The sequence below is a fragment of the Oreochromis niloticus genome, linkage group LG16 (assembly GCF_001858045.2).
Source record: "Oreochromis niloticus isolate F11D_XX linkage group LG16, O_niloticus_UMD_NMBU, whole genome shotgun sequence".
Lineage (NCBI taxonomy): Eukaryota > Metazoa > Chordata > Actinopteri > Cichliformes > Cichlidae > Oreochromis > Oreochromis niloticus.
The window spans coordinates 33829015-33845489 of NC_031987.2; the positions used below are offsets into that span (position 1 = coordinate 33829015).

The 16475-nt window shown below is 42.7% G+C and overlaps 1 protein-coding gene across 22 annotated transcripts in view; it reads left to right on the plus strand.

The window, feature by feature from the left end:
- ttn.2 (titin, tandem duplicate 2) overlaps positions 1-16475 on the plus strand; it is a 217833-nt gene that overhangs the window by 155505 nt on the left and 45853 nt on the right. For all 22 annotated transcript variants that reach the window (XM_025903577.1, XM_025903582.1, XM_025903581.1 and 19 more), the window contains 24 exons: positions 28-2032; positions 2166-2853; positions 3205-3469; positions 3658-3984; positions 4101-4385; positions 4509-4808; positions 4888-5190; positions 5330-5605; positions 5709-6008; positions 6093-6395; positions 7356-7655; positions 7741-8028; positions 8127-8429; positions 8788-9090; positions 9172-9477; positions 11827-12114; positions 12564-12854; positions 13014-13301; positions 13386-13973; positions 14330-14434; positions 14523-14720; positions 14864-15160; positions 15357-15944; positions 16081-16383. In XM_025903577.1, coding sequence (XP_025759362.1) covers positions 28-2032; positions 2166-2853; positions 3205-3469; positions 3658-3984; positions 4101-4385; positions 4509-4808; positions 4888-5190; positions 5330-5605; positions 5709-6008; positions 6093-6395; positions 7356-7655; positions 7741-8028; positions 8127-8429; positions 8788-9090; positions 9172-9477; positions 11827-12114; positions 12564-12854; positions 13014-13301; positions 13386-13973; positions 14330-14434; positions 14523-14720; positions 14864-15160; positions 15357-15944; positions 16081-16383 — 9498 coding nt within the window. The remainder of the gene's footprint in view (positions 1-27; positions 2033-2165; positions 2854-3204; positions 3470-3657; positions 3985-4100; positions 4386-4508; positions 4809-4887; positions 5191-5329; positions 5606-5708; positions 6009-6092; positions 6396-7355; positions 7656-7740; positions 8029-8126; positions 8430-8787; positions 9091-9171; positions 9478-11826; positions 12115-12563; positions 12855-13013; positions 13302-13385; positions 13974-14329; positions 14435-14522; positions 14721-14863; positions 15161-15356; positions 15945-16080; positions 16384-16475) is intronic.

Sequence of the window (16475 nt, forward strand, 5' to 3'; positions counted from 1 at the left end):
AATGTGAGGTGACCTCTTTTTGCACAGTGCCCCCAATTGTTGAAGTTGATGTTAAACTCACTGAGGGCATCATTGTGAAGGCCGGGACTACCATCAGACTGCCAGCTATAATGAGAGGAATCCCTGTCCCAACTGCCAAGTGGTCCATCGAAGGAGAGGAGATCACCAGCCAGGGCAACATTAAGATTGACACTGATAATTTCTCCACTATTCTCAGCATTAATGAGTGCACCAGAAACCACACTGGAACCTACCTGCTCACTGTGTCCAACCCAGCAGGAACCAAGACGGTGGCCTTAAATGTCACTGTACTCGATGTTCCAGCTGCTCCGATTGGACCTGTCAACATACTGGAGGTCATGCCAGATTCCATGACAATTGAATGGCGTCCTCCTAAAGATGATGGTGGGACCCCTATAACCAATTACATTGTGGAGAAAAGAGAGTCCAACAAAGAAACGTGGGGAGGTGTGAGTTCTGGTAGCCTTGCCACGAAGCTCCGGATCACTCGCCTTCAGAAAGGAGTAGAATATGTAGTTCGCATTCGTGCTGAGAACAAGATGGGCATTGGTGCCCCTCTGGAGAGCAAGCCCACTGTTGCTGAGCACTCCTTCATGCCCCCTAGTGCACCTGGTAAGCCACAATCCTATGATACCTCGGAGGATGCTGTTACACTTGGCTGGACTATGCCCCTAACTGATGGTGGCAGTCAGATCACTGGCTACATCATTGAGCGCAGACACAAGGGAGGAAAGTGGATCCGTGTCAACAAGACACCTTGCAAGGACCTGAGGTACCGAGTCCTGGGCCTCTACGAGGGCAGCGAGTATGAGTTCAGAGTATTTGCTGAAAATATTGCTGGATATAGTGGCCCCTCCCCCATCTCTGACCCCTGCAAGCCCTGCAGGCCCATCACTGTCCCGAGTCCCCCTGTCAATCCTAAAGTTAAAGATTACAGCAGGGCCACTGCTGACCTGGTGTGGACCAAACCTACCAAAGACGGAGGCAGCCCAATCCTTGGTTACACTGTGGAGATGAAGAAAGCTAGCGCTGAAGAATGGAAAAAAGTCAACCTGGATGACTTGATCAAGCAGTGTGCCTACAGGGTGAAGGCTCTGGAAGAGGGTGTGACCTATAGATTCAGAGTCTTTGCTACAAACATGATTGGAGACGGGGAGCCGAGAGAAATCCCAGAATCAGTCACTGCTCAGGATATTCTTATACCTCCAGAGATTGAGATGGAGGCCACTTGTCGAGATTGTGTTACTGTGCGTGTTGGACACAACATCAACATCATTGGTTACATCAAGGCTCGCCCTGATCCTGAAGTTTTTTGGTCAAAAGAAGAGACTATTCTAGAGAACAGCAAACGTGTTACCATCCTGCAGAATCTTCCTTTAGTCCACCTAAAGATCAAGGAAGCTACAAGGAATGACCATGGCAAATATATTCTGAAAGCTTCAAATGAAGGTGGTGAGGCTTCCCGCACAATCACCGTTAATGTGCTAGACCGACCCAGCCACTGCCAGAATCTGAATGTAACCTATGTCACCAAGGACTCATGCATGATCAACTGGGAGAGCCCTAAGGACAATGGTGGATCCGAGATCACCAACTACATTGTGGAGTGCAGAGAGCCTAGTATTAGCATGTGGTCTATGATCTCTTCCCACTGCACTAATCGTAAGATCAAGGCAAAGCTGATGGAAGGCCATGAGTACCTGTTCCGTGTCTGTGCTGAGAACAAAATAGGACCAGGACCCTCCGTGGAGACCAAAACTCCTACATTGGCCATTGACCCTATTGACAAGCCCGGTGAGCCTGAGAACTTCAGAGCAATTGACATTGGTAAGAACTATGTCAATTTGAGGTGGCGGAAGCCTGACTATGATGGTGGAAGCCCCCATCTGTCCTACAACCTGGAGTGTAAAACTAAAGATGCGGAGCAGTGGGAAAAACTCAACACCACTACTCTCACAGACACCTTCTTTTTGGCTGATAAGTGTGTGGAAAATCAGACGTACACCTTCAGGTAGGTTACTTCATTTCTAATTTGCAATTACTGATTGTTTAGTTGGGTGTTTATGTGATCAGAAATTGTGTTCTGTAAGGGTTATCCAGCTATCTACCTTTATTTACCTTTATTTTTACAATTTGTTATCCAGAGTGCAGACTGTCAGTGAAGGAGGTGAGAGTGCCTGGGTAAAACTTGCAGATATTCTGGTGAGGGAGGAGATCCAGAAGCCTGTCATTGACCTGAAGTTGGCTGGAACACTGACAGTAAAAGCTGGAGAGTCAGTCAGGATGGAGGCTGCTCTGAGAGGAAAGCCCCAGCCTGAGGTTAAATGGATGAAAGATAAGGCTACTGGAGACAATCCCAGAATAAGCTATGAAACTGGCCCAGACTACTCAAAATTTCTGATGACTAAGTCCAAGCGTAGTGACACAGGAAAATACATTATCACTGCCACCAACTCGGCCGGGACTTTCACAGCATATGCCAATGTTAATGTCCTGGACATTCCCGGCCCAGTGAGAGACCTGAGGGTTACTGGCATCGGAGCTGACAAGTGCAGAGTGGTTTGGGATGCTCCAGAGGATGATGGAGGTTGTGAGGTGGACAGCTACATTCTAGAGAAATGTGAAACCAGGAGGATGGTTTGGTCCACATATTCAGCCTCTGTGGTCACACCATACTGCAATGTCAGTCGTTTGGTGGAGGGCAATGAATACATATTCAGAGTGAGGGCAGAAAACAAGATGGGAACTGGCCCTGCCATGGAGAGTAAGCCTGTAACTGTCAAGACTCAGTTCAACAAACCTGGACCCCCTGAAGCCCCTGAAGTCACCAAGGTAAAATTTTGTATACTCTCTACTCGATTTTATTTGAAATTGTGTCTCATGGAAAACATTTCAACATCTTCAAGTTTTATAACATAGTAATTAACATAGCTATAATAATTGTTTTGTGATCCGAACCGGCAACCTTGCCGGTTCGATCCCCCTGCTCTCTCTGTCCTGGTCGTTGTGTCCTTGGGCAAGACACTTTACCCTACCGCCTACTGGTGTTGGCCAGAGGGGCCGATGGCGCGATATGGCAGCCTCGCTTCTGTCAGTCTGCCCCAGGGCAGCTGTGGCTACAACTGTAGCTTGCCTCCAACAGTGTGTATATAAATGCAATCCATTATTATTATTATTATCCAGGTGAGTAAAGATGAGATGACTGTGGTCTGGGCTCCTCCTGAGAATGATGGCGGAAAGTCAATCACTGGCTACATCCTTGAAAGGAAAGAGAAGAGGGCAGTGCGCTGGGTGCCCTGCACTAAGAGCCCAATCTCTGAGAGACGCATGAAAGTAACCAACTTGATTCCAAACCATGAGTACCAGTTCAGAGTGAGAGCTGAGAATGATGTCGGTCTGGGAGATCCCAGTAAACCTTGCAGACCAGTTGCAGCCAAAGATCCTATTGGTGAGTTTGCTGTCACAACTTTACTATTAAGGAGTTCAAGTGGGGGGGGGGTTGTTTTGTTTTTCTGTGGTAGAGCCGAAGAACATGTAAAATGCCAGACAATGGGGTTTAAGATTTGACAAGCTTCGTCTTTTAGTCTTTTATTTCAGCATTCATAATGAGTTTTGTTTCACTGTCTCCACCTACAGAGCCACCTGGTCCCCCTGCAGCCCTGAAGGTGGCCGACAGCACAAAAACCTCTATCACTCTGTCCTGGTCTAAACCTGTCTATGACGGTGGCGCCCCCATTATTGGCTATAGCTTGGACCTGAGGCTGAAAAGTGAGGCGGACCCTGAGAATCCCACAGTGGGCTGGAAGAGAATTGATACTCATGGACCACTGGTGCTCACAGAATTTACTATTGGCCAGCTTGATGAAAAGCAGGAGTATGAGTTCAAGGTGTCAGCCCAAAACCAGGTGGGCTGGGGACGCCATGCTTATTTGAAGGAGGCAGTGTCTCCCAAGGAGATCCTGGGTAAGAAGTCATCAGATTCTGTGCCTCAATAAATGTTTTATATTACAGTACAGTAGTCTTGTAAATTTTCCAAAGTTGATGACACTAAACATTCATTTGTTTTTCATGTGAAACAGAGGCTCCAGAAATTGAGCTGGATGCCAGTCTGAGGAAAGGCCTTTCTGTGAGGGCTGGTTGTCCTATAAGGCTTTTCGCCGTGATCAGAGGAAGGCCTGCCCCCAAGGTTACGTGGAAGCGGTTGGGTGTGGACAATGTAGTCCGCCGAGGTCACGTGGACCAGGTTGACACCATGTCCTTCCTTGTTATCCCTGAGAGCACCAGAGAGGATTCTGGAAAATATTCACTCACTCTGTCCAACTCAGCTGGAGAGAAAGCAATATTTGTCCGTGTCAAAGTCCTTGGTGAGAAACAAAAAATGAATGTCAAATGGTGTATTTTCTTTTAATAACTTTTAAAACCGTTTAAAAAGACTGGACACTAATGAGGAAACTGTCATGTCTTTGATTTAAAAATTTTGTCCACAGACACACCTGGGCCGGTTGGCAGCCTGGATGCCACTGACATCACCAAAACAACAGCTCAACTCTCCTGGTTGCCACCAGAGAATGACGGAGGCAGCCCCATCCTCAATTACGTTGTGGAGAAACGAGAGGTTGATAGGAAGACCTGGACCAAGTGCATAGAGGACCTGAAGAAGACTAGCTTCAAGGTCACCAACCTCACACCTGGCATTGAGTATTACTTCAGAGTCATGGCCTGCAACAAGTATGGCATTGGAGTTCCTCAGGACTCACCCAGGTCCTACTTGGCTGTTGACCCAATCAGTAAGTTCTGTGTTCTTCTGCCTCTGAATTTAGTCTGTTTTGTTAATTGTTCCTAATCCCTGCTTTGTTTTGGATTCAGGTGAGCCAGACCCTCCAAAGAAGATGGACGTGTTAGAGATCACCAAGAACAGTGCTACACTGGGCTGGCTAAAACCACTCAGGGATGGAGGTGCCAAAATCAATGGTTATGTGGTGGATTACCAGGAGGAGGGTGCACCTGAGGACAAATGGACACCATATTCTGTGGTCAAAGACCTGACTATCGTGGTAGTTGGTCTGAAAGAAGGAAAGAAGTATAAGTTCAGAGTGGCTGCTAGGAACTCAGTGGGAGTCAGTTTGGCTCGAGAGGCTGAGGGAATGTTTGAAGTTAAGGAGCAGCTCAGTGAGTAGACAAGTTTAAACATTTCCTCATACTAGTATGGATAATAGTAACTGAGACACTGTCATTTATGTAGGTCAATCAAAAAGTTTAAATCATGTGAAATACAGAAGTAACTATTGATATTTTGTCTTCCTCTCAGTGGCTCCAAAGATAATCATGCCTGACATTGTGACAGTCAGAGCTGGATCCAAGATGACGATTGAGGCTATTGTGGCAGGTAAACCTGCTCCCGTCTGCAAGTGGAAGCAGGGCAATGAGGATGTGCTGACCTCTGATCGCCTGTCCATTGTAAAGACGCTGACAACTACCACACTTATTATAAAGAATGTAACAAGAAAGGATAGTGGTTACTACAGCCTGTCAGCTGAGAACAGTACTGCCAAGATTAATCAGATCCTCAAAGTCATCGTCATGGGTAAGTTAGAACGGAAACTTTTTACACCGCTGGTTCTTGTAAACACATCAACAGTACTTTGCTTTGCCTTCCATTATCAACGTGTGTGCTGTCTGTGTCTCAGACATCCCTGGACCCCCTGAAGCTCCTTTGGAGATCACTGAACTGGACATAGATGCGTGCACACTGCTCTGGAACTCGCCACAGGAGGATGGTGGTAGCAACATCACCAACTACATTGTAGAGAAGTGTGATGTTAGCCAGGGTGATTGGGTCACCATTTCTACATCTTGCACAAAGACGAGCTTCAGAATGACCAAACTGACACCTGGCAAAGAGTACAGCTTCCGTGTTCGTGCTGAAAACAGGTTTGGCGTCTCTGAGCCTACCTACTCTGAGAGGATGATTGCCAGATATCCATTTGGTGAGCATTTGCATTCTAATATGTATCATAGCTTCCCAGCATTACAAGAATAACATTATGTGTTAATGGGTTTTTTCCCCAAAGATCCTCCGAGTGAACCCAGAAACCTGCAGATAAACAAGGTCAACAAGGATTTCGTCATCCTATCATGGGAGCGTCCCAGCACTGATGGTGGGAGCCCCATCACTGGATATTGCATTGAAAAGAAGGAGAGGAATAGCCTTCTGTGGGTAAAGGCTAATGAGACTCTGGTCAAAGCCACTCAGTACACCTGCACAGGCCTGATTGAAGGCCTGGAGTACAGCTTCAGGGTGTCAGCACAAAACCAGGCTGGACAGGGCAAACCTTGTAAACAGACAGACTTCATCACTGCCAGGACTGCTGTCGGTATGAACACTTCTTATAACTAGAAAAACATCATAATTTTTCTCACCATTTCACCATATTGTTGATAAATTTCAGTTAAAACCAATAATACAAAAATGACAATTTTAAATTCAAAGAGCTCTTCACAACACAGCTGCATTTTTATGTCATTCATGTTTTTATTAACTGGAAAAAACATCGTATACATCATTTTATGTATGCCCTCTGCTGTTTTAACATTCCCTGATCAGTTTGTTGAAGCTAGCAAACATTTGATTTTTTTTTTAATTCTTTTTAACCGTGGAATAAAAATGTATCTCACCTGTTAGATAACGTGCTCCATGTACCAAGGCTAAATATTTAATAGTGGTTCAGTTCAGCCCCAGGCCCTTTAATACATGTCAAACAAAAAGATAAGGGGAATTTATTTTTAAATACCCACGTCCACATCTGAAATACAGAAGCCCATTTTAGCTCTCACATTAAAGTGGTGAATTCTATTTTTCTGTCTATCAGTTGATCAATCAGTTACACTTTTTTTTAAAATTATCAATCAATCAATATCAACTCAACAGTATTATAGTAAAGTATATAACAGTAAAGCTAGGGAACCTCTGCTTTAAATAAACATGCTGTAGTTGATTCAATACCCACAAAAACTGAGGAGAAAACAATTAAATGATTACAGATGCTGCAATTCAATGATAAAATCAATAGTTTAATTATTCCATGTCAAAACCATCTACACAATCCTGCCCACCCACAATCTTCTTTGACTCATATCAGAATGATTCAAAGTCTACTTTTTCTGGTTAATATATTTTCTTTTTAATTTCAGGATATATTGCTGAGATCAGAAATGTAGTTTTTAGGCCAATGGCACTAACAACTCTTTGCACTCTTTTGCATTCAAGTTCATTCTTTGTTATTTAAACAGTGTAGTCTACAACTGTTCATTTGTGTTTGTTTTTTTCTATCTAGACCCACCAGGAAAACCCGAGCCCATGGATGTGACCAAGAACACTGTATCATTAGTGTGGGGCCGTCCAAAGCATGACGGTGGCAGCAAGTTGATTGGCTACTACGTGGAATACACAAAGCTTCCAGAAGAGAAGTGGACTCGCTGCAATGCCAACTGCATGAACATCCAGACAGAGAACTATGTGGTGACTAACCTAGAGGAGGGTCAACAATACCAGTTTAGAGTCATCGCCAAGACCGCAATTAACATCAGCCTTCCATCCGAGCTATCTGACCCTATTCCTGTCATCGCAGAGAATGGTACAACTCTGCACAGTAACAAAAGTGATACACAAATACAGTTATATACAAATAATCATGAGGGGTTTTTTTCCCTTCTATGCAGTTGCTCCTCGTGTGGAAGTGGGTGTTAACATGAAAAACCTGATTGTGGTGAAAGCTGGAGAAAATGTCTTCCTGGATGCTGAGGTCTTTGGCAAACCACTTCCCAAAGTGAGCTGGAAGAAGGATGGAGTACCTCTGGTCCTTGCTGAGGGAATGAAGATGTCACAAAAGAAACATGTTCATCTGCTGGAGCTATACTCTGTCACCAGGAAAGAGACTGGGGACTACACTATCACAGCTGAAAATGTCAATGGCACCAAGTACGCCACCATAAAGGTCAAAGTACTCGGTAAGCTAAAGTTATGTTAGTTCATTTTATTGTAGTGCTTTAGCTAGCGTTTCATGTTTTGAGAGAAAAAGCTTATCCTTGTGTTTTTTCTACCACAGACAAACCAGGCCCTCCAGCCTCAGTGAAAATTACTAAGGTGTTTGCTGACCGTGTTAAGCTGCGATGGGAGCCACCACTTGCAGATGGCGGTTCTGAAATCACTAACTACATCATTGAGAAGCGTGAGACTAGCAGGGCCAACTGGGCACTGGTCACCTCAAACATCCATGGACACATCACTGACTGTTCAGTGGAGAAGCTTATTGAAGGACATGAATATCAGTTCCGAGTCAGTGCTGAGAACCAGTATGGTGTGGGAGATCCCATTATGACTGACGGTGTCACGGTCAAGAATCCTTATGGTAAGAAAACTCACTATATTCTACGTGAGGAGAATAAAATGAAAAAATGAAAGCATGCATGTTTTACTGACTGCATAAACCTTTCTCCCACATCTCTATGATACATTTTGAAAGTCTCATATTAGCTTGACCATGCTTAAATCATTAAAATTACTGTGATTTGATATATATCTTGACATTTTTTACTTAAATTCAATTTTTCAAATTGTGAATTGTGTGACATGGCTAATGTGTAAGTTTTTTATTCCTCTATAACACCATGTTGATCAAAGTTGGTGTAGCCCATCTTGCTTATTGATGACCAAAAATAAAGACAGACGCTAATGGAAGAGAATTTAAACATTATCTCTTATGTCAGATGTTCCTGGTCCATGTGAGCCACCTGTCATCACCAACATCACAAAGAACTCCATGACAGTCAGCTGGAAGGCTCCAGCCAATGATGGCAAGTCTCCCATCCTTGGCTACATGTTGGAGAAACGTGAGGCCACTGAGCTGAGCTGGGCTAAGGTTAACCGCCGACCAGTCATTGATAGGACCATTAAGGCCACTCAACTGACTGAGGGCTCTGAATATGAGTTCAGAGTAATTGCTATAAACAAGGCTGGTCTTGGGAAACCCAGCGACGCTTCAAATGGTGCCCTGGCTGTTGACCCTGTCTGTGAGTATCTGCTTTAAAACACACTTTCTAAATGAAAGTAAAATGCTTCAGACAACTAATTATTCATAAATAATTCTTTAGATCCTCCCGGGCCACCTGCCTTCCCCAAGGTGGTGGACTCTACCAAGACGTCAATTAGCCTTAGCTGGACCAAACCAGCATATGATGGTGGCTGTGAGATCATTGGATACTTGGTTGAATGCAAGCGAGTTGATGCAGAGAGCTGGACAAGATGCAATGTGCCAAAGAAACTCCAGGCCACAAAATTCTTGCTGACAGGCCTGATGGACAACACTGAGTACCAGTTCAGAGTCACGGCTGTTAACAAGATTGGCTACAGTGAGCCCAGCGAGGTGCCTGGAAACTACATGCCTAAGGATATCCTAAGTATGTTCCCAGCTGTTTCTGATTCAACACTATTTAGATAAATAATTTCCAAAAGGAAAATTGTTTAGTTTACTGGTTTAATTTACTGGTTTTCTGTGGGGTGTTTCCACCGGAGATCAGCAGCTTATGTCTAAATCATTGTTATGAATATGTGTGGCTATTGCTGAATCTCTAAAAGAAAAAAGAATTAAATCAAGAGGCAATATAAAAATCAATCAAGTTAGCTTGGCTTTGAAGGAGAGACTGTGTCAACAAATACAGTAGTATACCTTATCTCTCATTACTATATCACAGTGTATCACTGTTAAAGAGGAACTCCATTTCATTAAATAACTTTAATGCATATGGCATTATGGAGATCAGATTGTATGACTACTAACTGGCTCAGTGGTAATAGAAGAAAGTGAAATAACCATTTAACTAATCCAACATAGAATTTCTCATATCATTTTCATAAAGTCTAACTATTAGAAAAATTTGACCAACCAGCAATTTTCTAGCGTAACTGAAATTGCTGGTCTGGCCTTTGTGGTTATCTTCTTAATTTATATATTATATTACTTGTTTCCACTAGCGAATTAACTTTATTAATAAAGCATATTGTCAATAATTAATATCGTTCTTGGTGAACTTGATAAACTAAGACTTTCTTGGTATTAGCCAAAATTAACACTTAATATTTTCAGTAGGACAAGTTAGCACTGTGAAAAGAGAATACTGCCTAATGGGCAAGACAGATTAACAGAAGAAATAATGGCAACTAACAGATGACATAACAGTTAAGTTAGTCATTGTAATTAATGACCAGTGATGGGAATAACGGTGTTACAAGTAACAGCGTTACTAACGGCGTTACTTCTTTCAGTAACGAGTCATCTAACTAATTACTATTCCTATCGTTACAACGCCGTTATCATTAATAACATGAAAATGCGGCGCGGTTGCGTTACTATTTTTCAACAAACAGACGGTTGAAGCTGTGTTCAGTTTACCGCATCTTATATCAGCTGCACGGAAGTAGCTGTAAGTAATCTGGACGCTACAACTTTAAGCAGCTGCGCGCTCCCGCGGACGGCAATCACTTTTTGGCACAACACCTGGAGCTCAGGGGGCAAAACAATCGCATGAGTGCTGCTGTTTGACTGAGGAAGAATAAAGTAGTCGTGATAAGCCAATCACATGACCACTTCAAGATGACAAAGCAACAAGGTGATATATATCAATTTATAAATTGTGTTGATAGGCCACGTAAAACCAGAGTCATGATAAACAAGATATACGCGGCGTTTTTTCCTCAATAGTTTCATGTTTACTGTCTAAGCACAGCGCAGCGAGACCTCTGCTTATGACCAAACAAAAAAACAAACAAACAAAAAAAAACAACTGCCCGTTCCTGTTGGTGGAAAAATGCACCATGTCAACCAATCAAAAAAATGATATGGCAACATGACATTTGGTTGTTTAGGAAGAGGGGGAAGTTTTAGGAGTGATGGCGAGAGAGAGAGAGAGAGAGAGCGAGTTTTGAGATGTGAGATTTGTGACGTTTAGCGTGTTTGGAGTGTGTAGTTAATGTGTTGTCATGTGTAGTTAGTGTGTAGTGTTGTGGATAGTTTTGTGTTGTGTGTTAGAACAATGAGGCGACTGCTGTCTCCAGGTAGAAACAGCAGTGATACACCTGCTGCTGTCAGACCTGCAGGTATCAGGCTGTGATGTTCTCCTTTATAGTGGACAGAAATGATTTTTTTGGAGTGGCACAAATAATTTGTGTGGCATCTTATTGAAGAACAGCTGATTGTTCTGTAAATAGTTTGAAATGGTTATTTAAAAAAGGGTCAAAGGTAAATGGATGCAAATAACTTTGTTGTTTGCAAAACTTGTGCATAGGATTTTAAAATTGACAATTAATATTTGCATTTGAAGTTATGAAATATGATTCATTAAAGATGTTTGGGGTTGTTACAGTAAAAAATATCACTTTTTCTACTCGGATTTTATGTTTTTTGTCTGATTTTAGATCAATTGTGTTAATACAGTATGTCAAAATGAAAACATAACTGTAAATTCAGACACGCGAGGTTGTGCTGAAAAGGATGATACCAAACAAGGCAAAGCAAATAGTTTTTAAAGGTGAAATGTGGAGGGAAAATCAAAAGTAGTTAAAATGGCCAATTATACCCTGGATGTTTTTTTAAAGTAACGCAATAGTTACTTTTCAATTACTTTTAAAATCTTGTAACTCTGTTACTAACTCATTTACTTTTTTGAAGAAGTAACTAGTAACTATAATTAATTACTTTTTCAAAGTAACTTCTCCAACACTGTTAATGACCCACCCTTTGTTTCCTCCAGTTGCTCCTGAAGCTGAGCTTGACGCTGACCTGAGAAAAGCTTTGGTTCTGCGAGCTGGAGTAACCATGAGGCTCTATGTACCACTGAGAGGACGCCCAGCACCGAAGGTGACATGGACTAAAGTTGATGCTAATTTGAAGGAAAGGCAAGGACTACTGATCAAGACATCGGACTGGGACACCCTACTGATGATTGAGGATGTTAACAGATATGATTCTGGCAAATATGTTCTGTCACTGGAGAACAGCAGTGGCTCTAAGAGCTACACCATCGTAGTAAAGGTCCTTGGTAAGAATTTCTGTCATATAAAATGTTGAGTGCACACACCCCAGTGAGTTGGACTGTCACATGCAATGTAGACATGTAAATGAAACCAAGTTAGTGAAAAACCTTTTCACTGATTGATAGTTCAAATCTATCAAGAGATTTTTCTTAGCTTGCATCAAGCTGAAATAAAATTCTTGAAATGGTGGTTTTAAAAATTAAACATTAAATGTACTAAATGGAGTCGAACCTAGTTTTCACCTTAAAATGTGTAAAAAAGTAGAACATATACATGATTATATAAAAAATATCAGAAATATCAGCATGAAGAAAGAAAGTGGTTTTTTTTAATAAATATAGAGTGCACACATAGGCTTAATGTGTGTTTTCACTCCAGACATGCATTTGTACTCGTGCCTGTATAACTTTCTGAAAGCTATAAGGCAAAGAAATTGCTTCTCTTGCCCACTTAGATTCTCCAGGCCCACCCTTAAACCTGACTGTGAAGGAAACCTCCAGAACCCATGCCTGCATCACCTGGGATGCCCCACTGATTGATGGTGGTAGTCCAGTTAAGAACTACATCGTAGAGAAACGTTTGGCTGAGAGGAAAGCCTGGACCTGTGTGTCAGCAGATTGTCCTAAGATTTCCTTCAGGATCACCAACCTGGAGGCAGGACAGGCCTACTGCTTCAGAGTTCTAGCTGAAAATGCATACGGCATTGGAGAAGGCTGTGAGACCCCAGGCAGCATCAGGGCCTCTGGTAGTTACAAGATATTTAATACTTAAATTTAAATATACTTTGAGCTCATGAATGCAGTGGCATTCATGAGCTCAAAGAAAGACACTATATATGTAGCTAAAAATCAATTTTAAAAAAACACAAATGTTCAATCTTCGTCCATTTGTCCTTCCTCTGCAGAGCAACCTGGTCCAGTGACAGACTTCAAAGCTCAGAAGACTACAAAGAACTCTATCACCCTGTCCTGGAAGAAGCCAATCAATGATGGTGGAAGTTATATTACTGCATACATCTTGGAGCAGGGTGAAGGCGAGGAGAAGTGGAAGCAGATCGTGAAAGGCAAGAATACCTCACACACTATTGGAGAACTGACAGAAGGCAAGGAGTATTCTTTCAGGGTCAAGGCACTCAACGAGTCTGGAGAGGGACCACCCACTGAGCTCACTGCTGTTGCAAAGGACCAATTTGGTAAAAATGCCATCATGCTATTCTTAGTTATACTAAAATTATAATGTTTAACTTTTTAATGATGATTATCCTTTTGAACTTCAGTGCTACCCAACTGCAACTTAAGCAATCTGCACGATGGCTGCTGTGTGGTTAAGGAGGGCAGCACAACACGCATTAACATCCCCATCACTGGAGTTCCAAACCCCACTGCTACCTGGAAGAAGGGCGATATGGGACTGGGTGATACTGGCCGGATGTGTGTTGAAGCATCTCAGGGTATCACCACCTTACTGATTCGAGACTGCCAGAGAGGAGATGCTGACACCTACACTATAAACGTCAGGAACAGTGCTGGCTCAAAGGACTGCAAGTTCCAGCTGAAGGTGGTTGGCAAACCCGGTATCTGCACTGGACCCATTACATTTGATGAGATAACTGCCGATGCCATCACACTAGAGTGGGGACCACCCAAAGATGATGGTGGTGCAGAGGTGTCTAATTACATTGTGGAGAAGAGGAGAACAACAGATAACAAGTGGGCTACAGTGGCTTCTGCCATCCAGAAGACCACCATGAGAGTGATCAGACTCCACGAAGGGATAGAATACATCTTTAGAGTGTTCGCTGAGAACAAGTATGGGGTTGGAGAACATCTGAGGTCTGACCCAGTCGTTGCCCAGCATCCCTTCAGTAAGTATGGCCATTGACTACTACCACTGTTAATTTATAACTGATTATACTTCAGATCTTTTTGTCTTGTCAAGACATTGTCTCTAATTTTTTTTTAATAAAAAGGGGCGAAATCATCTCTAGTACTCTGTTTTAGCAACATTTAGTGCTCATTATAAGACCTGAAGTATTTGTTTTACAAATGTACTTTTAAAATACTAGAAAATTAAATGAAACTACAGCTTTGTTTAGGGCTTTTTTTAATCAGTCTTTCTCGTGCAATGACACCATCTGCATTATACTGAACTGAGGTGTTTCAATACATTTTATTACACATATTAATAATGTCTTCCTCTTGCTTTCTCTTCTTCCTCCAGATGTTCCCGGGGCACCTGCTCCACCAGAAATTGTGAGCATCAGGCATGAATCAGCCATCTTGACTTGGGTTGATCCAAAGGACACTGGCGGTGCCCCAGTTACTGGTAACAAACAGTGATCAATGTACATGCTAAGTATGAGCAAACAGCAAGTAACAATCAGTCTGATGAAGTAATTTTGTGTTTTCTCAAGGATATCACATAGAGTATAAGGAAAAGAACAGTCTGATGTGGAAGCGGGCAAGTAAGACTCCTCTGAGAGTAAAAGAATGTAGAGTCACTGGACTGACAGAAGGATTAGAATATGAGTTCAGGGTAATGGCCATGAACATGGCTGGCCTGGGAAAGGCTAGCAAAGTCACTGAGGCCGTGGTTGCCCTGGATCCTATTGGTGAGTCCACTGTTATTGGAATCTTTTTTTTGCTCTAATCTTATTCAACTCTGTACTGTTTACAGTACTTGTTACCTGAGCTATGGCAACCATGTCTCTTTTTGAAATGCTTTACAACCGTCTTCTCTTTTGTGTCATGTCAGATCCTCCTGGCAAGCCTGAAGTAATCAGTATCACCAGGAGCACAGTCACTCTGATGTGGACAGCTCCCAAATATGACGGTGGCTACAAGCTTACTGGTTATATCATAGAGAAACTTGAGGCCAGTGGTAAGGCCTGGATGAAAGCAAATCATGTCAACATTCAGGGCTGTGCTTTTACCGTCACTGACCTGACTGAAGGATCCCAGTATGAATTTAGAGTCAGAGCCAGGAATGCTGCAGGTGCCATCAGTATTCCTTCAGAGCCTACTCCGCTTTTGACCTGCAAGGATGAATATGGTAAGCTAAGTGGTAAACAGTTGGACTAGTTTTGGAGTTGACTGTAGATTATTGATTTTTTCCCCCCCTTTAAGTATATATGTAGTTAGGACTTAAAAATAATTGTGAAAAGTTTGAAATTTTCAGTTGTTGAACGTTTAAAATTTCAACAACTGCCTACAATGCAAAATACAACTTTTTTTTGTCATCTCTACAGAGCCTCCAACCATCACTATTGACCCAGAAATGAAAGATGGTATAGCCATCAGAGCAGGAGACACAATTGTAATCTCAGCTTCTAAAATTGTGGGCAAACCTCCACCTACTGCAGCGTGGTCCAAGGGAGGACGTGAGTTGAAGACTTCTGACATTGTCACCATCACCAGTACCCCAACCTCCTCTACTCTGGCTATTAAGTACGCAAGTCGGAAGAACACAGGGGAGTACACTATCACTGCCAGCAACCCCTTTGGCATTAAGGAAGAACATGTTAAGGTGAAGGTCTTAGATGTTCCTGGACCTCCAGGCCCGATTGAAGCCAGTAACATTTCAGCCGAAAAGTGTACCCTGACCTGGCTTCCACCGGAGGAGGATGGAGGCTCTTCTATCAAATCCTACATCCTTGAGAAGAGAGAAACCAGCCGACTACAGTGGACCAAACTAGCTGAAAATGTCGTGGATTGCAGACACGTAGTCAGCAAACTGATTAAAGGCAACGAATACATTTTCAGAGTGTCTGCTGTGAACCAGTATGGCACAGGAGATTCAACCCAGTCTGGTCCAGTCAAAATGGTTGATAGTTTCTGTAAGTTTATATTTTTTATGTGGTTTATATCTGTGTATTAATAAACAATAAAAGCAATTTAGCTATAGGATCTTGCGGATCCTTTAAATGAAAAATATAGCTAATAGGCATGTCCTTCCTGTTTCTGTTTCCCCAGCCCCACCAGGTCCGCCCTCAACCCCAGACATTGATAATGTTAGTAGGAATGCTGTCACCATTTCATGGAAGAGACCAGTACGAGATGGGGGAAGTGACATTAGAGGATACTGTGTTGAGAGGAAAGAAAGAAAAGGACTGAGATGGGTCAGAGCCTGTAAGCGGACTATCCCTGACCTGCGGTTTAAGGTGCAAGGCCTGAGTGAGGGAGTAGAGTACGAGTTTAGAGTCACTGCTGAGAACAAGGCTGGATTTGGGGAGCCAAGTGAACCATCGCGCCCTGTCATGACAAAAGATATTGTGTGTAAGTAAAACTCACAGCAATTTTCTCACGGCAATGTGAATTGTATTTTTAAATCAAGCTTTGTCAAATACATAATTACCTATATTAACTGT